The sequence below is a fragment of the Hippocampus bargibanti genome, linkage group LG13 (assembly GCF_051943395.1).
Source record: "Hippocampus bargibanti isolate YZ-2025 linkage group LG13, ASM5194339v1, whole genome shotgun sequence".
NCBI lineage: Eukaryota > Metazoa > Chordata > Actinopteri > Syngnathiformes > Syngnathidae > Hippocampus > Hippocampus bargibanti.
Window position 1 is genome coordinate 75,910 of NC_142746.1, and position 25,108 is coordinate 101,017.

Sequence of the window (25,108 nt, forward strand, 5' to 3'; positions counted from 1 at the left end):
ATCTTAATAACACTTGCTTCGACTCGTTTGCAAATTAAGCAATAAATAGTTGAAACATACAGCAAATTAATGTCTGTGTTTGCTTGAAGGGGGTTCTCTTCCTCTGAAGATCTCCTGGTGGTTTATGCTCTAGAATGCTGGAGTACTTAATCTATATATATGTTTTCTTGTGAGGACCACGTGTGTGTGTGTGTGTGTGTGTGTGTGTGTGTGTGTGTGTGTGTGTGTGTGTGTGTGTGTGTGTGTGTGTGTGTGTGTGTGCGTGTGTGTGCATGTGTGTGTGTTTGTGTAGAGTCAGCACTCTGCCTAAAAGCTTACTTGAACTGAAAAATAAGTTAAAAAGCCAAAGTCAGTGGCTAACGCTAATAGGAAATGAAAAACAAACAGGAAAAAAAACTCCAAATATGCGGGCGAAGGACTCCATCCATCGATCCATTTTCCATACCGCCTATTCCTCACTAGGGTCGCGGGGGGCGCTGGAGCCCATCCCAGCCGTCCTTGGGCGTGCGAACCCCGAATCGGTTGCCAGCCAATCGCAGGGCAAACAGAGACAAACAACAGTCATCGGAGGACTCATCAACTATTAAATTAATCGATACTCGTTTTTGATGAGCCATTAATGCGGATTATTTCAGCGTGTCCCGATATACAGAATTTGGGCTTCTGAAGAGAAAATGCCACATCACGTTGCGTCGTCATATTTCAGAATAAAAGCTTTTACAGGCCACAATAATGACATTGTAACAGAAAAAAAACATTTAAAATCTGGAAGAAGAAAACAAAACGTGTTTTTGGGGCAAGTGGCGCCACCTCCAACTGTCAATTTGAAGTCCTGTTTTGGCATCAGGCCAGCGGCTGCGCCTCAGCGGGCGTGGCCCGCTTGTTGCCATGGTGCCCGCCCTTCCCTCGCTTCTTCTTCGTCCGCCGTATGTTGTCGGGCGAAGCCGCCGCGCTTCTCACGGCAACGTCACCGTTTCGCAAGACGTTCTTGAAGGTCCTGAGGTGTTCCTCCAGGCCTCGCTTGAGCCTCGCTACCTCCGTCCGAAGCCCCTCCCCCTCCTCTTGGTCCCGGCAGCATGGGGCCTCCTCCAGGCTGAGGAGTTTGACCTTCAGCTCCTCTACATTTCTCTCCAGCTTCCACAGGTCGCCGCCATGGCCTTGGTTGGACCTTAACGACGGTTCGTCGCTCGAAGGCGCCTCCTCCGGGTTTCCTGCCATGACCGGCGCAAAGTCAATAATACATTTGGAAATCAAGTCAACTCAAAACTGAGTTTTCCAACGTCTCTGTTCTCGACCAACTCTGTTTTTATGCCTGTGTTTACAACTGAGCGCACCTGAATGCATTATCCTTGTGTAGCATTCAATTATGAGGAGGCGTGTTTTATTGTTCAATCACGATTATTTTTTTTTTAAAAAAAAGCAGACGGAACGGATTAAAATATTTTACATTATTTATCATGGAAAATGTTGTTTTGGTTTTTGAAAATATCGGTTTTTGAAGACTTTTCCGGATTAGATCATGGTGGAAAACCCAGCTTTGACTGTATCTGCACCTAGCTCGCCGAACGTCTGCCGCCGGGTGCTCAGGCGCTCCTTGAGGGCCGGGATGGAGTGCGCCTCCTGGTCCTGGATGGGCCACTCCAGGAACTCCAGCACCTCCTCTCCCAGAAGAATCTCCAGGACGTCGCTGTGGCGAATGACGTCCTTCAGCAGCGAGTTAAAGGAGGCCGACAGACGTTTCATCTCCTCCAACACGCGCTTCATTTCCGCTCGCAGTTCCCCGTCCGGCGCCACCGCTGGGGCGTCGGGTCGGGCCTGTGCTTGGACCCGTGCCTCTTGCAGCATCACGCCGAGGCGCCGCACACCGGACTCCAAAGCGGTCGTCCGGCTCTGCTCTGAGGTCATGGACTCCGTCACCTGTCAAGGTGCAAATTGAAAATCCAAAATGAGCCCATATGACCCCTGTATAGGGCCACGAACCGCTTCACCCCATCTGTCGCCACCCCACCTGCCCCGAACCGCTTCACCCCACCTGTCGCAGGCTTGTCTGCAGCTCCTCCACGGCCGCCTCCCAGTCGCCGGCACCGGTTTCCCAGAGGTGAGCCTCCGCCGCCGCCCGTCGCTTGTCCTCCAGAGCCAAACGGTTTTCCGCGGCCATTTCGGTGGCGTTGGCCACGCCCTCCTCCAGCCGGGTCACTGCCTCGCCGAGCCACCCACAGTTGCACTGGGGTGACGCCGATGCTGCTGCCGATGCCGACACGTTGTTTTTGTAGAGGACGGTGTAGAGGTAGTCAACATCCACGTCCAACTCGTGTAGCCGCTGACCCTGGCGGCTCAGGTTGCCCCCCAGCTGCTCCACCCGCTCCAGAACCGCTACCTTGGCTGCCTCCACCTCCAGGCCCGTCTCCATGAACAGCACCTGGCCCGTGCGCGCCGTCTGGTTGAGGCGCTCGCCCAGCGCCTTGGTCTCACCACGCAGTTGCCGGATGTCACCCGACGTCAGTGTTAGTTCCTGCGCCAGCCCGTCCACCTGAACAGCCACACCGGTATGGATTTGACATTTTCATTCTGGACCAGTAGTTTTCAAAGTATTGGACGGAGCAAAGGAAATAACTGTCACACCCGTGGTCCTCACAGGTATAGCCATTCTAACACACACACACACACACGTGGTCCTCACAATAACAGCCATGCAAACACACACACACACACACACGGTCCTCACAAGAATAGCCATGCAGACACACACACACGTGGTCCTCACAGGAACCGCCATAAAAACACACCCATAGTCGTCACAAGATTGGCCATACAAACACCCACGCACACACATGTGGTCCACACAAGAATAGCCATACAAACACACACAGACACAGGAAGGCGGGGCTTACCGCGATGGTGTTGTTGACCACCATGTTGTCCAGACGCTCAACGGCATCCCACAGGGCGGCGGTGGACGCCTGCGAGGTCGGCGTGTGCGCTTCCCCCACCGCTTGGGCTTCCTGTTGCTGCTGCCCTTCCTGCTCCACTTCCTGTTCCTGTTCCTGCTTGAGCTCCGCCAGGGTGGCATTCATAGCCTGGAGGCTGACCTGACGGCAAAATAAGTCAATTTCAAATTCAAACGAAAAATAGCCGTGGGGGTTAAAAAGTGGGCGGGGCGCAGGACGTGCGGGGTTCCTGTTCACGTGCGTACCTGCAACATCTTATTGTGGCGTTTGAGTTTGAGATCCAAATCGGCCTTGAAGTGGCTGACGTTATAGTGCAGCGTGGCGTGTTGGGCGTGCAGGTTGGCCTCCAGCTGCCCGCGTAACGTCGCCACCTGCTGGACGCTTTGCTCCACCTTGGCGTCCAAGCGGCGCTCGTAGTCGGCGCGCAGGTCCCGCTCCAGGCGACGGGCCGCCTGGAGCTCGGTCAGGTCCCGAGCCACCTCGCCCAGCCGCCTCTCCAGCTGCTGCAGGGGCACTTGCAGCTGGGACATAAGCAGCGCCACCATGTGGGGGAGGGGCAGCAGCGCAGGGGCCTGGTGGGATCTTGACTCCGCCTCCTCTTCCTGGGATCCGCCTGAAATAATCAAAGGCGCACCAGTTCCTACACAAAAAAAACATTGTCATCATCATAATAATAACAATAACAATAATAAAAACAATAAATTTCATTTGTAAGCGCCTTTCAAAACTCTCAAGGACACTTTACAGACAGACACTGACAGACAGATAGATGGATAGATAGATGGTTAGATGGATGGATGATGGATAGACGGACGGATGGACAGACAGATAGATAATAGCTAGAGAGAGAGAAACAGAGAAAGAGCGAGAGAGAGAGAGAGAGAGAGAGAGAAATAATGCACCTAAGACAATTTTGATCATTATATCCCAAATATGGCTCCATTGATGGTTTTCTTTCTGTTTCATTTCACTTTTATACATCATGACTTTTCCATCATCGAGTTCGAAGAGACGTCCATTTTTGTGTATTTTTTTGGATCACGATTGGCACTCACCAGGCTGGAATCCGACCCCCTCTTCAGAATTTCCGTCAGGATGCGACACCTGAAGCAAGTCGGGATCTCCTTCATGGACCTGGACCGGATACCGGACACGGACCGGGTCCTGAGCTGGTTCGGGATCCTGGATGTGGATGGGATACTGGAAAGGAAGCGGGTAGCGCCCGGGGTCAGGTTCTTGAACTTGGACGGGTTCTGAATGCGGAAGACGGACGGGAGCGTAGTCCTGATGCGCGACACGGAGGGGGCGTTGAAGGCGGTCCCCATTTGGGACGGGGGCGGGATACTGAGCGCGGTCCTGATTTGGATGTTGAGGATGCTCCTGGCGTTGCGAGTGGTCCCGCATTGTGACATGCTCGGGAAATTCCACATGGCTGACATTGTGCGGCGTGTCGACTGACCCCTGGTGGTCGTTTGGCTCTCTGTTTGGTCGGCCGTGCTGTGAATGGGGGGGTGCGCCTGAAAGACAGGACCAAATGGCACTTGAAATGTTTCATTTGCCTTTGCGGGCCAAAATAAATGATATGGCGGGCCAGATTTGGCCCCCGGGCCTTGACTTCGACACCAGTTTGTTGGACTACTTTGAAAAATGCTTTTCTGGACTCGGTTTAGGTATCCGAGCGTGGTCAAAGGTGCAACTTGACCCTGGATGGACTTGTAAACTGTTTATTTACCTGTTAACGTGCCCACTGTACTAGTCCACAAGATGTGTTTATTTATGTATTTATTTATTTATAACCAGCTAGCTATATGTTAGCTATATAGCTGTCTAGCTAGCTAGCTAACTGGCTAGATAACTATTAGCTGTATAGCTCTTTAGCTAGCTAACTATTAGCTGTTTAACTAGCTAGCTGGCAAGCTAACTATTAGCTGTATAGTTATCTATTTGGCTTGCTATCTGGATAGGTATCTATTAGCTAGCTAGCTAGCTATCTTCAACTCACTAAAGATACAATAGTACAGCAAGTTGCACTCAGTTTTTGGTCATGAACTCACACACAAAATTATCTAGCTAGCTACCGAGCTATCTATTTGCTATCTATCAGCTGGCTGGATGGCTATCTGGCTAGCTATCTAGATAGCTATCTAGCTGGCTATTTTGTTATCTATCTAATGGCTATCAAATAGCTATCTGTTAGCTGTCTAGCTGGCCGGTTACTGGCTATCTATTAGCTATCTAGCTATCTAATAGCGATAAGTAGCTATCTATTAGCTAGCTAGCTATATTTCTATCTATTTGAGTTACTTCCAGGTTGAGAGAACGCTGGCGTGTGTGGGTGCCACTGCTCACCCACAGAAAAACTGTGACTGTAAAGTGACCTTGAGAGTTTTGAAAGGCGCTTATACATGAAATGTATTATTATGATGATGATGATTATTATTATTATTATTATTATTATTATTATTATGTAGAAGATGGGAGTTTGCAATGTCTCACGTCATCTGCCGGCTAGCTAGCTAGCCTGTTCTTGAGGGTATCAAGAAAATCCCTCTGGTGGGGTATCCAAATCTTGAAAAGCCAAAGTGAATCACACTTGCTCTATTTTAGTGGTTGAAGTTCCTCCGATTGTGTCTGGCGTCACCGCCAATTGGATGACTTCACGCCGCCAGCTTGGCAGGAAGTGTTTTCAATCGGAGGTGTGGTGGGCGCAAGCGCCGTATCGGCGCTGAGACATTTCGGCCTTTTTCTTGTTTTTTTACAACTACGTACAGCACAGGTGTCAAAGACAAGGTCCGGGTTCTGGTCCTAATTAACTGTGAAAAACTATATAGTAAGGCGTTTTTAGCCAAAAAAATGACCATGTATAGTAAGTCTGTGCAAGCTCTCAGTCGTACAGGAGTTGTCCATCGACAAAAAGGTTTCTCCAGCCGTCATCTGTACTTCTTTAAAGGTGTCGGACGTTTCGCTTCTTATCCAAGAAACTTCTTCAGCAAACTAAAGTCTTACTGGTAGTTTAGGCCATATATATATATATATATATATATATCACTACTGGCCAGACATGGCGGTGCCGGCCTCTGCTATGATAGGTCCCTGCTCTCAGGTTGGAGGCAGCGCAGAGGACTACTCCCTGCAGCACCACTCATTGTTCCTATTGTCCTGACTAACGACTGGCCTGATGGCCCCACGCCCTCCAGTTTCACCTCATCAGTGAAACTGATTACTAATCCTATGTTGCCTGAGCAGGCTATTGTATGAACGATCCAAATTGAACCTCACCCCACCAAACCGGTTTAATGAAGGATTCAGTTGTTTTATGAAAATTGCTTCTTTTACTGCCCTTTCAAACCATCTATGTTCTTTCGCTAAGATTTTAACCTCATTGTCGTCAAATGAGTGGTTGTAGCTTTTAGGTGCATATGTACTGCCCAATGAGGCCCACGAGTGCACATTGAGGCCCCTGCGATGTTGATAAGGTCTTTTTTTTGAGAATTTATTGAGTCTCCCCAATGTACTGCTCTTTACAATTTTCATTCTTACAATGTATTAAAAAAAACTACATGACTTTGTTTTTCATTTGGCAGCCCATCTTTTGGATGCACTGATTTTTGCCTTAAAGTGTTTATCAGTTTGACATAAGTTGGAATTTTGTGTTGCCAAAGGATTCTTTGTAGTTTTTCAGAAACTCCCGCAGTGTAAGATACTACTATTCCTCTCTTTTTTGTATCTTCAGAATTTTTGGTTTCATTCGCTATTCTTTCTTTCGTACATTTGTCCAATGACCACTGAGGGTACCCACAGTTTGTGAGTGCTCTCCTGATACGTTTTGACTCCTTTCATGTATAGTAAGGTGTTTTTAGCCGACAAAAAGACCATGTATAGTAAGGCGTTTTTAGCCACCCCATAAAACATAATTTTCTACTTTCTAATTTTCTATGCCTTTAAACTACACAAAATATACCTTATTTTATGTATAATTATGTGCTATGGTATTATAATGAAATAATAAACTGTACTGTATAATAACATCGTTTTATTTACCTTTGTGATGGCCGTTGATGGCTTGATGGAATGGAGTGGCCGCTTTCATCAGCATGATGAAACACATGATGAGGAACTTAGCCTTCTTCTTTCACCATCTTGAGGAATGATCCCTTGTAGGTGCTTTCTCTGTGATAATTGTATCTAGTTCTTCATCAATTGTGATATGTTTAGCTGGGTTGATAGCTTTTTGCACCAAGTGTACAGAGAGCTTGTGCGGGTTATCTGTGGAGCCTGCTTGATGGGATATTTTAACCTTGCAGTCTGCACTCTGCCTTTGAACTATCAAAGTTGAAACGAGTCCAAATGTCACTGTTTTCTATACATTTTCTCACTCTCTCGCTGTCGTCTGCCTGTCTCTTCTTTTACTGCCCTTTCAAACCATCTATGTTCTTTCGCTAAGATTTTAACCTCATTGTCGTCAAATGAGTGGTTGTAGCTTTTAGGTGCATATGTACTGCCCAATGAGGCCCACGAGTGCACATTGAGGCCCCTGCGATGTTGATAAGGTCTTTTTTTGAGAATTTATTGAGTCTCCCCAATGTACTGCTCTTTACAATTTTCATTCTTACAATGTATTAAAAAAACTACATGACTTTGTTTTTCATTTGGCAGCCCATCTTTTGGATGCACTGATTTTTGCCTTAAAGTGTTTATCAGTTTGACATAAGTTGGAATTTTGTGTTGCCAAAGGATTCTTTGTAGTTTTTCAGAAACTCCCGCAGTGTAAGATACTACTATTCCTCTCTTTTTTGTATCTTCAGAATTTTTGGTTTCATTCGCTATTCTTTCTTTCGTACATTTGTCCAATGACCACTGAGGGTACCCACAGTTTGTGAGTGCTCTCCTGATACGTTTTGACTCCTTTCATGTATAGTAAGGTGTTTTTAGCCGACAAAAAGACCATGTATAGTAAGGCGTTTTTAGCCCCCCCCCCCCCCCCCAAAAAAAAAACGACCATGTATAGTAAGCCGTTTTTAGCCGAAAAAAACGACCATGATTAGTAGCCGTTTTTAGCTGAAAAAAGACCATGTATATTAAGGCGTTTTTACCCGAAAAAAAGATCATGAATAGTAAGGCGTTTTTAGCCGAAAAAAAAGACCATACCTACAGTAAGGCGTTTTTAGCCGAAAAAAAAAATCACCATGGCATTTGTTTGTGCCATTTATATGTTCTCCATATATTTTTTGTTGTTTTTCTACTTTCCCCAACATGCTATAAAAATGCTGGCTAGCTAGCTAGTCTTAAAAGAATCCAAATTGTGGATTGGCACCAATGTGCGAGCCCGCTTGTCAATATGTGAGCCAAGTGTCGCATGTGACTTGCTACCAGCAGCGTGAAGACTTCCGGGCTCTCTTTGGACCTCGGATCCTCCAATCAGAGACGGGCTCTCCAAGTCCATTTGCGTATCAGCGACTGTTAAAGACAAGTGGAAATGTTTGTTTGTTTGTTTGTGAGATGTTGACATTTTTCATGGAGTCTACGTACGAAAGCACAAACGCAATCTCCATCGCATGAGTGTTGGCCAGATAAAGAGCCGACAGGAAGTGGATTTTATTTACACGTGTGCGCCTTTTCCGGACTTCCTCCTCCGGAATTCAAGCAAGCATGAAACTTTCCGACCAAATGTGTCTCGACTGCTCCAAAATAAATTCCAGTTGGGGACAACGAGAAAAGAAATACAGTGATAAAGGTACTTAATTGGTGATCCTCTCTCTCTCTGTCGTCTGCCTGTCTCTTTAATGTTTAATCCCCCCCGCCCCTCACCGCTGCGTTCTTGACCAATCACATGGCTTTAAACGAAGACTGGGCGCGGGGAATTCAGGACAAAAATGAGTCGGCTGCCATTTTCTTGTTAGGAGAACAGGCTTGTTCTCGAACGACACATCACTCATTGTGGCGCTGCGTGTGCATTCCGAAAAATAGTTCGGATGCCAAGGTAAATTTTTTATAAATTTAACATTCGTAAACCGAAAAGTTCGTAAGCCAAGAGGTGCGTCAACCGAGGTCTCACTGTATTAAAAATAGAGCTCAATGGAAAAGTATGAGGTTGACAAAAACACACAAGGTTCAACAAATCATTTGTCAAGATCACGGTTGCTCAAACCTGCGATTGTTTGTTTCTTCAATTTCCTTCCTTCAGGGTTGGACACGACGTTCTGGTGTCAAATGTCGCTTAACTCATTCACGGACATTACCGAATGTATTCTTTCATGACAAAAAAAGTTAATTCCTAAATAATATGGTTCTGGAGTTATCAGAGCTTGAAATGGGGCAGATGTACAAAATACAATACGTCACAAATTGAGTGGGGAATTGAAAATATGACGTCGAGCGCCATTCCCGAATTAGTTCGAATTATTATTTTTCTACCTTGTGTGCCGATAAAGCGCTGGTCAGGCCTCTGGCAATGATTTTCCCTTCCACGAGGGGGCAGGATTTGCCTTTTTCCATGTTTCAGCTCTTGTTAAAACGCTATATGAATCAATATGTGTTGTATTGTTTTGCATTTTTTGCATCTGCCCCCATTTCAAGCTCAGACAAGTCGACAAGACAAGAGTCGTATAACTTAGGAATTAACTCTTTTTTTTGTCACGAAAGTAGACAGTCTAAGGTTTCAAACGCAGCATTGAATTGTTATGTCATTCTAAAACTCAATATTCGGTGGGTCCTCAAATTTGATTGACATTGACAAAAACCCTGGCACAGAAGGGGACACATTTTTGCACATCATCGGGCAGTGAACAAGTTAATGACACACACATTTAAACATTAAAAATATATGTTAGTGTCGCTCTTAAAATATATAGGAAACATATTGAGGGGTGCTAGAAAAGAGTCTTGAGGAACTCCAGTTTTTTTTTTTTTTTTTGAAGAATTACAGGTAACATCCGACTTACGATCAGCTCGACTTACGACCACCAGTACTTATGACCAAGACCTCCTGACCCTATTTTTATTTTTTTAATTATACGCCTGCTAGCGCAATGCGCTAGCAGGCCGGCAACGCGCACGACAATTTTGGCCAGCCAGCCGGCATCTCACTCTTGCACAGCAATCGACTGTGTGATGGCACCTTTGCATGTCATTTAGCCTCCGAGGCTCTATTTGACGTTTTGAATGGATTTCGACTTACGACCGTTTGGTCGGAACGGAACTCGGTCATAAGTCGAATGTCACCTATATATAGTTAAATGCTGTATGTTTTCAAACGAGTCCAGGTGATTGATCGTAGAATTGACGGAAAATCATCTGCACCTGTGTTGTCACAGTTGTCTCCTCCATGGCCTGGACAACATCTCCATAAAAGAGCCGTGGTCACCTTCTGCTTCTGCCTGTAGAGCGGCCGAGTGGACAGCTTGTACCTGCAAGGTGGAAGTGGGGGAAAGTTTGGATGCGCCACGCAGAGCTGGAGTGCTCAGCTAGCAGTAGTCGCGTGTCAACCTAGAAATTACAGCAAAAGTCGACCCCAAATAGAGCCGCCCTGATGAGCAACTGGCCTTGTACGGCGTCATTCAACGTTGATGGCGACATGAGTCAGCAGAAATCGTCAGAGTGGAAAAATCACAGGTGTCAAATGAGTGCGGCGGTGGTTGTTTGCTTACATGACCAAATGGCAGTCTGGCATTCCGCTGGGACACGGACTTTGGGACTTGATGGTGTACTTCTCCGTACCGCACGCCACCGCCGCCGTCACCACGCGCTTATGCACAAAGGCGCACCAGTTCCTGCACAAAAAAACATTGTCATCATCATAATAATAACAGTAACAACAATAATAATAATAATACATTTCATTCATAAGCGCATTCATTTTACAGTCAGTAGCCACACGCGCCAGCGTTCACTCAAGCCGGAAGTAACTCAAATAGATTGAAAGCGAGCTAGCTAGCTAGCTAATAGATAGCCAATAGATAGCCAGCTAGATAACTATCTAGCCAGATAGCTAATAGATAGATAGCTAGATCGCTAGCCAGCCAGCTAGACAGCTAATCAATAGCTAATAGCTAGCTAGCCAGCCAGCTAGACATCTATTAGATAGCTAATAGTAGCAAATAAATAGCAAATACAAAGTTAGGTATCTAGCGAGATTGCTAGCTACCTACCTAGCGAGCCAGCCAGCTAGACAGCTATTAGATAGCTAATAGATAGCAAATATATGGCAAATAAAAAGCTAGGTAGCTAGCTATCTAGCTAGCTAGATAGCTAGCTACCCATCTAGCCAGACAGCTAGACAGCGATTAGACAGCATATAGATAGAAAATAGATAGCAAATAGAAAGGTAGGTAGCTAACTAGATAGCTAGCTACATAGCCAGCCAGCTAGACAGCTATTATATAGCTAATAGATAGCAAATAGATAGCAACTAGAGAGCAAATAAATCACAAATAGAAAGCTACAAGCCTAGCGAGCAAGACTGTCATAATTTATTATGTAACAGGAGCAGGAATCAGTACAGCTTGTGGGAAAAGACATTGTGAAAATATGCCACGAGTGCCCGTTATACAATGAAGGTCAAGGCGTGGAAAGGTTCAGGCGTTGCTTATACCGTTCGGTTGAGTTCCATTGACAACACCGAGCGGCAATCAAATTAACGTGAGCTGAAAATCCAAATGCCACCCAAAGGGCTGATTGTTTGAACAGCTTCACGGTGGCGTTTTCCTGCCGCCGGCGGATAAACCAGCCATGGGGAAAATATGACTTCATATACGGATTGGGAATTTGGATTCCTCCATTGTTTGCCGCACTTCCTGTTGGACGGGGCGGCGGGCGTCACCCTTCAAAAACTTTTGAAGGCAAATCATTTGAGACGTCGTCATGGTGAAAAGACAGAAGAGGAAGAGTGGAGGATGTTTGCATTTCCTGCCGAGGACATTTAGGAGACCATTGACCAATCGGCACATCAAATGGACTTTTTGGACATTTCTCCTGTGGCTGAGTGGGTGTCAACAATTTTGAAAAGGAAGGAAAAGCAACCCAAACTTCAGACTCGAAACCACCGGTGTCCAAGTCGAGGCCCGGGGGACCAAATCTGGCTCGCCACGTCATTTTAGAGAAATGCCATGCCCATCTATCGAGCTAGATAGCAAAGGAGCTAGTTAGCTATCTTTCTATTCGGATAGCATGCTAATCCCTGACAACACAGGCGTCCAAATTGAGGCCCTGGGGGCCAAATCTGGCCCGCCACATCATTTTATTCAGTCGGCAAAGCGATTGACATTTGTGAAATTCCATTTTGCTTTCTAAAGTCCAAACTAAAATTTCAAATTGTCATACTTAAACCACAATAACAATCATTATTGTTTTCCTTTAAATGTTGAAAATGAGTTTGTTGTGTGTTCCAGATGTAAAATGCGGTGGTGGGCGCGGGTGGCGACGGTGAGCGACATGCTGGCAGTCAAAACACGCAAGGACTGCCTCGCAGCCAAGGCGCCGCCCGCTTGGAAGAGACGCTGAAAGGAAAAGCGCGGCAGATTCCATCTCATGATTGACTCTTGGAGCAGGGGGGTAGCCAAAATGTTGATTTCACAGGATAGCAAAGCCCCCCTTTTATCCAACCAAAGTTCCTCAACTCACTTTGACAAGAGTTCCTCCTCAAAGAAGACGTCACGATTGTGCAACGAGGCCCTACTTTTGGCTAAATGAAGCACTAAACTCACTTCAACATTGTTCCTTGGTAGTAAAAGGCCACATAGTAGTCAAAGCAACACAGTGCTAATTTTGTCTAAATGAAACTCTGTATTCAATCTCTGGAATTCACTTCCACCCAACATCCGTAATATTGACTCCCTCCCTATTTTCAAATCCAGCCTCAAAACCCATTTGTTTAAAATTGCTTTCAATGTCTAATTCATTCTGCTATTTTATTATGTATCATTTTACTTATGGTTTTATTGTTATGTGCTTTGTTTTATTGTTTTTATTGTAAAGTGACCTTGGGTGTTTTGAAAGGCGCTTGAAATTAAATGTATTATTATTATTCACTTCAGCATAGTTCATTGTCAATGAGTGATAGAGTGCTTATGCTGGTATTTCATCATAAAACAACTTGAACTCCGAACCAGATGAGAAACAGGAATTAGAACCCAACAATGAGTTGCTACCGTCTGGTAGCAAAGCATTACTTTTGTCAAAATGAAGCTTCTCAACTCACTTCAACATAGGTCCTTGGTAGTAAGAGGCCACATTGTGGAAACTAGTGTTAATTCTGGCTCAACGAAACTCTCAATTCACTTCAACATAGTTCAATGTCACTGAGACGCCACTGTCTGGTGGCAAAGCACTACTTTGGTCTAAATGAAGCTTCTCAACTCACTTCAACATAGTTCCTTGACACTGCAACGCCACCGTCTGGTGTCAAAGTACTACTTTTGTCAAAATGAAGCTGTTCAACTCCCTTCAACACAGTTCCTTGACACTGCGATGCCACCGTGTGGCGTTAAAGCACGTCTTTTGTCTAAACAAAGCATCTCAACTCACTTCAACATAGTAGCTTGGTCGTAAGTTTGTGGAGATATAGTTTTGTGGAGATATAGTGTATAGATACATTGAGACGCCACTGTCTGGCGGCAAAGCACTACCGTGTCACTGCAATGCCACCATATGACAGCAAAACACTATTTTTGTCTAAATGAAGCCTCTCAACTCACTTTAACAGAGTTACCTGATCGTAACAGGCCACCTTTTTGGGAATCGAGTGCTACTTTTGTCTAAATGAAGCTTCTCAACACACTTCAATATCGTTCCTTGGTTCTAAATGTGTGGAAATATAGTGCTAATTCAGTCTAAATGAAACTCTCAATTCACTTCAACACAGTTCCGTGTCACTGCAATGCCACCATATGACAGCAAAGCACTACATTTGTCTAAATGAAGCATCTCCGTTCCATGATAGTAAGTAGCCACATTTTGGGAATCTAGTGCTACTTTTGTCCAAATTAAGCTTCTGAACTCACTTTAACACAGTTTTCCGATAGTTAGAGGCCACCTTTTCAGAAATTTAGAGCTACTTTTGTCTAAATGAAGCATCTCGACTCACTTCAACATAGTTCCTTGTCATTGCAATGCCACCGTATGGGATCAAAGCACTATTTTTGTCGAAATGAAGCTTCTCAACTCACCCACTTCGGGCCGGGTATTTTCCCCCATCTTGCATCAGGGGGGTCTCCTCGGTGGCACCGACGACGCCCGAGGTCATACCCCAATCATTTTCCTGCTCCTCCTCCTGCTCCACTTGGGGGTCTCGGGCCCTCACGTCTCCGCGAGTGCTCAGCAGAAAGGCCACGAGCACCAGCGCAACCTTGGCGGCTGTCATGACGGACACTTAATGGGTGAATGGGGGAGGGGGCTCGCGCGACCGCCGCCTGCTTAAAAAAAAAAACAAAAAAAAAAAACCAAGGAAGGTGGGGGCGGAGCGAGCAAGTGAGGAGGGGGCGTTTCCCGTGCCGACATCCAATCTAATGTTGGAGTTGACGTCAATTGCCAACAGGACAAATATTCGGGTTGAACCTTCAGACAAAAAAAAAAAAAAAAAATGTCATTAAAAACATGAACGCATATTCTTGGCATACAGTATTCTGAAGCTTGTATAACAAATATGAAGTTTTTTTGATTCTCCAGGTCAGAATCAGAATCATATTTTTTGGCCTTTGGTCATTTTTTCCAACTGAAAAAGACTTAATAATAATAATAATAATAATAATAATAATAATAATAATAATAATAGAGTTAATTTACAAGCGCATTTCAAAGCATCCAAGGACACTTTACAATTAAAAGAACAGTAAACACCAGAACACAATAAAACCATAAAACCATAAAACCATATTCATACACTTAGACTTAATATACAGGTAAGATCCGACTTACGAACCAAACGTCGAAATGGACAAAATCAATTAAAAATGTTGGTCGGCAGCGTTACGGCGGGTTGCATGGCTAAAGGCGCCATGTCGGCCACTGAACACAGATGCCAAAAAAAAAAAAAACAAAGTCAGGTAAAATTATGCTTTGTTTTGCTGACACAACAATATCTACTGTATTTTCCGGTGTATAAGGCGCAGCGGTGAATAAGGTGCATCCGCAAAGTATGGTGCATGTTCAAACTTTTTCCATATCCAGGTAAGATCCGACTTAGGGCCCCAAGTCAAATGACCGTAAGTCGAAATGGCCGCAAGTCAAAAATGGGCGTAAGTCGAAATACGTACATTCAAAATGTTGAATGGAGACTCGGAAATAACTGGCGAACTCCCCCTCGCTGGTGTCACCACGTGATCGATTGCTGTGCGAGAGTGAGATGCTGGCTGGCCAAAATTGTCGTACACGTTGCCGGCCTGCTAGCGCGTTGCCGTGCCAGGCGTAGGATTAAAATTTTAAAAATAGGGTCTGGAGGTCGCGGACGTAAGTTGACTTGGTCATACGTCGGATGTTACCTGTATGTTGCGTTTAGTTTTTGTTTTTTCGGGCCAAAAACACTTTACGATATATGGTCGCCTTTTTTTTTTTTTTAACCAAAAACGCCCGACTTCTGGATCCATGTTTTTTTTCATCTGAAAACACCTAACTTTATACGTATAGTCAGGGTTTTTTTTTCCAGCGAAAAACAACAGAAAAATAAAAATAAAAATAAAAATAAAAATAAAAATAAAAATAAAAATAAAAATAATGTACTTACTAGCTAATAATAAATCATAAAAAAAATAATAATTTACTCGCACCTTTCAAAGCACCCAAGGACACTTGGGTGGTTTACAATTAAAAAACTATAAACACAAGAACAATAAAACCATAAAACCATATTAATATACTCAGACTTAATTTATATTGGCAGTGTCTAAAAGTCACGAAAAAAAAGTTAGCGGACACCAGGGCAGACATCTCCGAAAAGTTGCCAGCCCTCCCATAAAGTTGCCTGCCCCATTTTTCACAACTTGAAACACAATAAGACGACTCATCGCAAAAAAAAACAACAAAACATTGTTGCAAAGTGTTAAGGATTGATAATCAGAATATGTAACAGAACAACACTTTAAAATGAAGTCATTGATGTACCTAGCACAAATGCCCCCTTGCTAAATTTGTCGTAAATATCATATCTGATGATTTTGCTCCAGTTGTGGTTTGCAGGTTGCACAGTGCGTCATCTGCTGTTATGTGTTGGATTGTCTCGGGTGCCTCTTTGCACAACCTACACCTTGGGTCTTGTCTGGTGTGGTATATCCCTGCCTCTATGGCTCTGGTGTTCAGGGCCTGCTCTTGACCAGCCAGGATGAGTGCCTCTGTGCTGTCCTTTAGGCCAGCCCTCTCTAGCCACTGATAGGACTTCTTGAGATTAGCCACTTCTGTTATGGTTCGGTGGTACATCCCGTGTAGGGGCTTTTCCTCCCATGATTGTCCCTCTTCCAGCACCTCATCCTCTGTTCCCCATTGTCTGAGACATTCTCTGAGTACATCATCCGTTGGAGCCTTCTCTTTCATGTATTCATGGAGCTTGGATGTTTCATCCTGGACAGTGGCTCTCACACTCACTAGTCCCCGGCCTCCTTCCTTACGGCTTGTGTACAGTCTCAGGGTGCTGGACTTGGGATGGAACCCTCCATGCATGGTGAGGAGTTTTCGGGTCTGAACATCCGTGGTCTGAATCTCTTCCTTTGGCCACCTTATTATTCCTGCAGGATATCTGATCACTGGCAGGGCATAGCTGTTTTTTGCCCGGGTCTTGTTCTTGCCATTGAGCTGGCTTCTGAGGACTTGCCTCACCCGCTGGAGGTATTTGGTCGTAGCCGCTTTCCTTGTTGCTAGTTCGAGGTTGCCATTGGCCAGTGGTATGTGAAGGTACTTGTACCTGTTTTCAATGTCTGCTATTGTTCCTTCAGGGAGTGAGACCCCTTCAGTGTGGACTACCTTGCCTCTCTTAGTCACCATCCGACTACATTTTTCCAGCCCGAATGACACTCCGATATCACTGCTGTAGATCCTGGTTGTGTGGATCAGGGAGTCTATGTCCCTTTCGCTCTGAGCATACAGCTTTATGTCATCCATGTAGAGGAGGTGATTGATCGTAGCTCCATTTCTGAGGCGGTATCCATAGCCTGTCTTGGCGATTATCTGGCTGAGAGGGTTCAGTCCTATGCAGAACAGCAGCGGGGAGAGTGCATCACCTTGGTATATGCCACATTTGATGGACACTTGCATTAGTGGCTTGCCATTGGCTTCAAGTGTGGTTTTCCACATCCTCATCGAGTTTGCAACGAAGGCTCTCAGGGTCCTGTTGACCTTATACAACTCCAAGCATTCAGTGATCCATGTGTGTGGCATCGAGTCATATGCTTTCTTGTAATCAATCCAGGCTCTGCACAGGTTGGTATGTCGGGACCTGCAGTCTGGTTGACTGTTCTGCCAACCAGCAGCTGATGTTTGGCACCTCTTGTATCTCTACTAATGCCTAAAAAAGGATTAAAAAATGTTATTATCGTGTTACCTTGACTCCTAAATGAAGTCCAAGTCTCTCTGTCAGCGAAGAAAGTCGTCCTTGATCAGTCCTGTTCCGACTGTATGTTTTCAGTGCTGAGAATGAGCGCTCTACTGATGCTGTAGTAGCTGGAACAGTGAGCATGAGCTGGAGCAACTTTGTCGCTTCAGGAATAGTTTCAATGAGATCCTTCTTGGCCAAAAAGCAGAGAAGCTGTCCAGGAGATTTACATTCGCCCCTCACCTTTTGTGAGCTATACAGTCCGGTGTTGGTCTTCCTTTAATTATTATCTCCTGCTTCGATTGAAAGTCCAGTTTAGAAAATGCTTTCAATTGAGATATGTAATCCACCATTCTGAAAATGAGGCCAATCAACACAAAAAAATGACAGGATGCTCACCTATGCACACAGTTTTGATCAAAATGACTGTATATATATATATATATATATATATATATATATATATATATATATATATATATATATATATATATATATATATATATATATATATATATGGAGTGCCCCTCTAAGACCCCTGAATAGACCTTTCCAGGGAGGCTGAGGAGTGTGATCCCTCTGTAGTTGGAACACACCCTCCGGTCCCCCTTTTTAAAAAGGAGGTCCACCACCCCGGTCTGCCAATCCAGAGGCACTCTCCCCGATGACCACGCAATGTTGCAGAGGCGTGTCAGCCAGGACAGCCCCACAACATCCAGAGCCTTTAGGAACTCCGGTCGGATCTGATCCATCCCCGGGGCCTTGCCACCGAGGAGCTTTTTAACCACCTCGGTGACTTCAGTCACAAGGATCGGAGAGCCCACCTCGGAGTCCCCAGACACTGCTTCCTCTAAGGAAGGCGTGTTGGTGGAGTTGACGAGGTCTTAGAAGTACTCTGCCCACCGGTTCACGACGTCTCGAGTCGAGGTCTGCAGCGCCCCACTCTCACTGTACACAGTGTTAGTGGTGCACTGCTTTCCCCTTCTGAGACGCCGGATGGTGGACCAGAATTTCCTCGAAGCGGTCCGGAAGTCGGCTTCCATGGCCTCACCGAACTCTTCCCGTGCCCGTGTTTTTGCCTCGGCGACCACCGAGGCTGCATTCCGCTTGGCTAATCGATACCTGTCAGCTGTCTCAGGAGTCTCACAGGCTATATAGGCCCGGTAGGAGTCCTTTTTGTAAATATGGGTTGTTGCAATATATCTAAATGCATCTCTTGATTCTGCACTATGTACAGTCTTGTTTATAGAACGGTTTTTGCACATCTACATTTGCACAGTATACAGTTGATATTTTTATTTTGTTATGCTTAGAATATCTTGCTTTCACTCCCACCCCAACCCCATCCCTCTTCAATTGCTGCTGTGGACTGCAAATTTCCCCCGGTAGGAGTCCTTCTTCAGCTTTACGGCATCCCTTACTACTGGTGTTCTTCAGCGAGTACGGGGGTTGCTGCCACGACAGGCACCAACCACCTTACGGCCACAACTCTGATTTGCCGCCTCAGAAAGGGAGGTACGGAACATGGTCCATTCGGACTTAATGTCCCCCACCTCCCCCGGGACATGTCTATAGTTCTGCCGGAGGTGGGAGTTGAAAGTCCTTCTGACAGGGGATTCAGCCAGACGTTCCCAACAAACCCTCACAACACGTTTGGGTCTCCCAGGTCGGACTGGCATCTTTCCCCACCAACGGAGCCTACTCAGCACCAGGTGGTGATCAGTTGACAGCTCCGCCTCTCTCTTCACTCGAGTGTCCAAAACATGAGGCCGCAAATCCGATGATACAACTATAAAGTCAATCAGCGAGCCAAGGGTCCAGGACACCAAGGGTGTCCTGGTGCCACGTGCACATATGGACACCCTTATGTTTGAATAAAGTGTTTGTTATAGACAATCCGTGTCGAGCACAGAAGTCCAATAACAAAAGACCACTCCTGTTCTGATCGGGGGGGCCGTTCCTCCCAATCATGCCCCTCCAGGTCACATTGTCATTGCCCACATGAGCATTGAAATCGCCCAGCAGAACAAGGGAGTCCCCAGGGGGAGCGCTCTCCAGCACACCCCCTAAGGTCTTCAAAAATGATGGGTACACTGAACTGCTGTTTGGTGCATATGCACAGACAACAGTCAGAACCCGTCCCCCCACCCGAAGGCGGGGGGAAGCAACCCTTTCGTCTACCGGGGTGAATCCCAACGTACAGGCGGTGAGTCAATAAGTATGCCGACACCTGCTCTACGCCTCTCACCGTGGGCAACTCCGGAGTGGAAGAGAGTCCAACCCCTTTCGAGAGGGCTGGTACCGGAACCCAGGCTGTGTGTGGAGGCAAGCCCAACTATGTCTAGTCGGAACTTTTCGACCTCGTGCACCAGCTCAGGCTCCTTCCCTGTAAGAGAGGTGACATTCCACGTCCCAAGAGCTAGCTTCTGCAGTCGAGGGTCGGACCGCCAGGGTCCACGCCTTTGACTGCTGCCCAGCTCACAATGCACCCGACCCCTCTGGCCCCTTCCATAGGTGGAGAGTCCTTGAGAAGGGGGACCCACGTTTCCTCTTCGGGCTGAGCCCGACCGGTTCCCATGGGTGTAGGCCCGGCCACCAGGCGCTCGCCAACGAGCCCCATCTCCAGGCCTGGCTCCAGAGAGGGGCCCCGGGGCCCATTTGTCTTTCTCATCATACGGGGTCTTCTGAGTCATACTTTGTCTGGTCCTTTACCCCTACCAGGGGCGTAAAGCCCCAGACAACCTAGCTCCTAGGATCATTGGATATATATATATACACACACACACACACACACACACACACACACAGTGGTACCTTGGTTCTCGACCATAATCCGTTCCAGAAGCCTGTTCAAAAACCAATTTGTTCACACTCTGAAACCATTTTCCCATTACAAATAATGTAAATCGTATGTATGTATTTTGGACACCTGCGCTCATTTCAAGATCATATTACTCCAGACCCATGTCATTTAGGAATTAACTCCTTTTTTGACGATGAAAGAAGATAGAGTCGGCTTTCTAATCAGAATCAGAAAACCTTTATTCGTCCCACAATGGGGAAACTTGCATAATGCTGTATTTGAATGTTGATGTCATCCTAAAAGTCAATCTTCTGTGGGTCCTGGAATTGGAGTGACAATGACAAAAACCCTGGCACTAGAGTGCACACATTTTTTGCACGTCTGATGAGTTAAAATAAATCGGACTCATCTTGATCGGCTAAGTGTATAGAACATCTAAAGAATTTTCCTCCCCTGCTCATCTGCTTCATGTCACAAAGAGGGCACAGCAAGTGCTGAAGAATGAACGACTCTCTGTGTCTTTGTGTTGTCATGTTATTTGTTATTTCTTTTTTTTTAACTACAACATGGCGCTGCAAGAGTGGCTGCTTTTCCAGCAGCTCTTGCACTTTGTTTTTCTACTTCTTCCTTTCCTTTTCCTGTCATCACTTTGCTGCTGTAAAATGTCAATTCCTCCACTGCGAGACGAATAAAGGTACATCCAAATCAATAAGACGCAACTACGATAAACAATTGACAAATACAGTAAGTATGGCTGAATGCAACATTATTTCTCATTATGTTCTTTGACTGGCTCTGATCGCCCCATTTGCACTGGTATCGCCTCATCAGCATGACTAACCTAACAATCTAAGAAGTCAGTTGTAAATACAGCTAGCTATTCGCTGTCTACCTGGCTGGCTGTTGGCTATCTGGCTAGTTATTATCTATCCATTAGCTAGCTGGCTAGTTATTAGCTGTCTAGCTGTTAGCTGGCGACTATCTGGCGATCTATTAGCTATTTATTAGCTATCCATTAGCTAGCTGGCAAGCTATTAGCTGTCTAGCTGACTGGCTGTTAGCTGTCTAGATGTTGGCTATCTGGTTAGATATTAGCTGTCGAGCTGGCTGGCTGTAAGCTGTCTAGCTGGCTAGCTGTCGGCTAACTGGCTATGTATTCACTATGTATTTGCTATCTAGCTTTCTATCTATTTGGGTTGAGTGAACGCTGGCGCATGTGGCTGCCGCTGCTCACCCACAGGAAAAACTTTATCCTGTGACTGTAATGTGACCTTGAGAGTTTTGAAATGTATTCTTCTTCTTCTTCTTCTTCTTATTATTATTATGATTATTTGTGGTTCAAGATGGCCGTTGACTTTGAGTGTGGCCTCTTTGACGAGAATGTGACGATGAAACAAGGCAAATGACTTTGCTTCCGGTGACGGTGGGGCAGGTTGGACTTTTGAGCCCAAAGAAATCCCGAGACGCCTTTGCACTCGAAGCCGTCACTTACTATCTGGAGCCATTTCCTCTTGGAGCCAAAGCAACTCCTTGTTCCTTCCTCTTTGGCTCTCCATCTTCATCCTTTCCTGTGAAGCGATAAGGACGCAGGAAATCCATTGCCTGCTTTCCTGTCACACTGGAGATGGAGGCGTGAGATTGAAAGACCAGTTGAACAGCAGAAAAGAAATCGGTGGAGACCAATGGCAACACAGATCAAATACTTTTATTTTGGGGGGCAATGTGAGGAATAACGGCAACTGTTGACAGCGCCCGTGGTGAGAATTGATAAGATGATTCATGAAAAAGTTGTCTCATGCGTTTGCTGATTAAATTGAGCAGAGAATGTTCCCCATTGGATGAGAGCGCGCGTGCGTTTGTGTCACTTCCGAGGAATTTTGCATCCAAACTCTGGTGGGATGTGTTTGTGTGAAGGGGGGCGGGGGGGATTCAAACGGGGCGTGTGACTAAACGGGGGATGAAAAGAAAAGTGAAAGTCGACTGAATCCATGTGAAAAAAATCAACATCAAAAATACAGAGTACTTCCGGCTTGAGTGACCAGTGTGTGACGAAACTGGGCTGACGAGTAAAGTGAAAGTTGACGGAATCCACGTGAAAAAAAAATAAAAAAGAAGGTTCTATCACACAGCACGTCGAGCTACATTTTTATGATTAACACATCCCTAACAAAATGATAAAGCTTTTCATTAGTCTTTACTTACACTTGCGCGAGTCAGTGTGTGTGTGTGTGTGTGTGTGTGTGTGTGTGTGTGTGTGTGTGTGTGTGTGCGTGTGTGTGTGTGTGTGTGTGCGTGTGGTGCCTCGACTGGGATCACCACCTTATCGTGGTGAGGCACTTTGCGCGCCTCAATGACCCTGAGAGCTATGTCGGCCGGAGTCTTGCACTCCTGGCAGGGTCACCCAAGCCGAACAGGTCGAGGGGTAGAGGCCAGACAAAGAGTGATCCCAAACCCGCACCCGGGTTAGGCGTAGGCGGAGCCCAACAAACCGGACTACCGGCAGCCCCCTGCAACTCCTGCCAGAAAATGGTCGTCATGAGTATGCTCATGCCACCAGAAACTCATCTGGTAAGAGCGAAGATGGTGGAAGTGTGGACTGTGCACCCACACACTCACCTTAATCTCTACCTTTGCGCAAGCTTCTTGCCCCAATCCCCATCCCATGGAAACCCAAAGTCCTGTGGCGATGTGGAATGGCGGTGGGCACAGGCCAAGGATGTGGCTGGAAGTGCCTATCCCAGACATGGGCAAACTACGGCCCGTTAGGCTTTTTAATCCGGCCCGCCGAACTTGCCCAAAGTATAGTAAAAACAGTGTCTGAAACTCATGACAAAAAGTTAGCGGACAACAGGGCAGATAACTGAAAAGTTGCCTGCCCCATTTTTCACAACTTGAAGCACAATGAGACAACAAATCACATTAAAAAACATTGCCACAAAGTATAAAGTTTTTTTAAAATCAAGAATGTACCTACTCCAAATGCTACCGTGCTTAATTTACGGTAAATGCGCATGGCTGTAGATTTTGCTGCAGTAGTCAATTGTCATTGTGGTGCACAATGCAACGTTTGCATTGCTTCCTACGAGCCACTAAGCCCCTTTCATAAGTCTCACGTACACTTTACAGTCACGGTTTAATGTAAATTTACGTTTTGTAGCGTCACATATGTTGTTAGCTTCTTTTGAATCTTTCTTCTGGGCTGAGGTTCTGTGCATCTATTTTGGAAAATGACATGCAATTGCACGACTTTATAACGCTTGCGAAAGTCCGGAAGAGAGAAGCAGGCTTCTGATTGGCTGCCGTGCCGAGTATGCAAATTTCAACTGCAGGTAGCCTATGTCTGTGTGCTCGGCGACGGTACACGTGTATTGTTTGCGCGTGAAGGCGAGGGCGTCCGTGGCGAGTTTGTTGAGCGCGCGGTCAGGACAAACCATCTATGATTTGGCGGAATTTAACACAAGTAGGTATTATTGAGCTAGAATATTTTGTTGTGTAATAATATGTTTTGAATGTTGAAAGTGATTCCATTTTTCAATAAATATTGATTTCTTTAACTTTGCTCCTTCAATGAAAACGTATTAAAAACAGACGCAATCTTAATAAATCACAGTGCATATGTTATTTTAATCTATTTCCATTTCCTCCTCCAAGTACAGTAAAGTCTCGTTATATCGATATTCAAGGGAGTCCGAAAAAATATCGATATAACCGGGACTATCGATATATCCGACCCTGTTTGCATGTAATTTTCTCTGTGCGTGCATAGAAATAGTATCGATATAACCGGGACTATCGATATATCCGATATCGATATAACGAGACTTTACTGTATCTGCGAAATAGTATATAAAGGCCATATTCCTTGAGACAAATTTATTAACTAATCAGGGATATTTTTCACATTCGAAAGACAGTTAATAAATTGGGTTGTAGTGTTCTTACTGTGCTATGAGGTTTGTACACACTACATTTAAAGGACAACCGGCACCATTTTTTTTGTTTCCCACTGACATCAGAAAAACGTTTTATAGCATCTAAAATACCCAAATCAGGCAGGCTGATATTTTTAGTTAAATGAAAAACACCAATAAAAATGACTTCAAAATGAATCCGGAAATGGCCAGTTTCAGAAGGTCCCACCCTCTTGTTCGTGACTTCACGCCAAGACGCCTTGCCTTGCTCGAGAATCAAAACAATGGCTTCAGATTCGGAGAAGATGCTTTCTCTTTACTCATCCAATTATGAATATGATTCAAATAGTTCTGAAGAGGAAAATATAAATGTTTGCAATCGATTAAAGAAGGTCTTCAGGGTCATTTTAAGTGATCAAGACTGAGGTGTAGTGTCACAGAAAATGCAGAAGATGGCGGCAGAGCTCCGTTGGAAATGGGCTGATTTGTCAGCTGGGAATTTGTGTCAGCGAATATCAAATAGTTGTCTTGGTGAAACACACAACGATTCACCATGGCGTTATTTACGTGTTTTCCTTCTAATTTCGCCATCAACACGTTTCAACACGAAGTTTTCAGACCAAACAAAGTACCCAAAATACATTGTGTGTCGCTTTCTCGGTCAGGGGCGGTCCAAACGTGACGTCACATGGGGATCGTCATCAACTCGAAAACAAGACTTCATGAATATTCAGCGCAAGTCTTAAAACTTAAACTATAGCTATATGCTGTGGAATCTTTGTAAAATATGCTCAGTCGAAGTCATTTGAAGTGATTTTATAAATTATGGACATAACTTGTCCGGTGGCGTCGGTTGTCCATTAATGCTTTAGGTTTAATATTTCCGGCCCAAACACTCCCTCCAAATGCTCATGGCCCGGCCCCTCTGTCAAAT

The 25,108-nt window shown here is 45.4% G+C and overlaps 1 protein-coding gene across 2 annotated transcripts in view; it reads right to left on the bottom strand.

Annotated features, from left to right (window-relative positions):
• Window positions 1-211: 211 nt before the first annotated feature.
• The window catches only part of LOC148888879 (multimerin-2-like), a 30,357-nt gene continuing 5,460 nt past the window's right edge, over window positions 212-25,108 (bottom strand). Inside the window, exons 2-11 of one of the 2 annotated variants that reach the window (XM_089012444.1) lie at window positions 14,111-14,498; window positions 10,595-10,717; window positions 10,248-10,354; window positions 8,319-8,405; window positions 4,004-4,465; window positions 3,194-3,588; window positions 2,892-3,089; window positions 2,033-2,530; window positions 1,554-1,917; window positions 212-1,211 (exon numbers count right to left, since the gene is read on the bottom strand). In XM_089012444.1, the coding sequence (XP_088868570.1) occupies window positions 844-1,211; window positions 1,554-1,917; window positions 2,033-2,530; window positions 2,892-3,089; window positions 3,194-3,588; window positions 4,004-4,465; window positions 8,319-8,405; window positions 10,248-10,354; window positions 10,595-10,717; window positions 14,111-14,304 (2,796 nt within the window). In that variant the 5' untranslated portion in view covers window positions 14,305-14,498 and the 3' untranslated portion in view covers window positions 212-843. Of the gene's footprint in view, window positions 1,212-1,553; window positions 1,918-2,032; window positions 2,531-2,891; window positions 3,090-3,193; window positions 3,589-4,003; window positions 4,466-8,318; window positions 8,406-10,247; window positions 10,355-10,594; window positions 10,718-14,110; window positions 14,499-25,108 lie in introns of those variants that run through there. The other variant, XM_089012445.1, reaches the window with a different exon arrangement.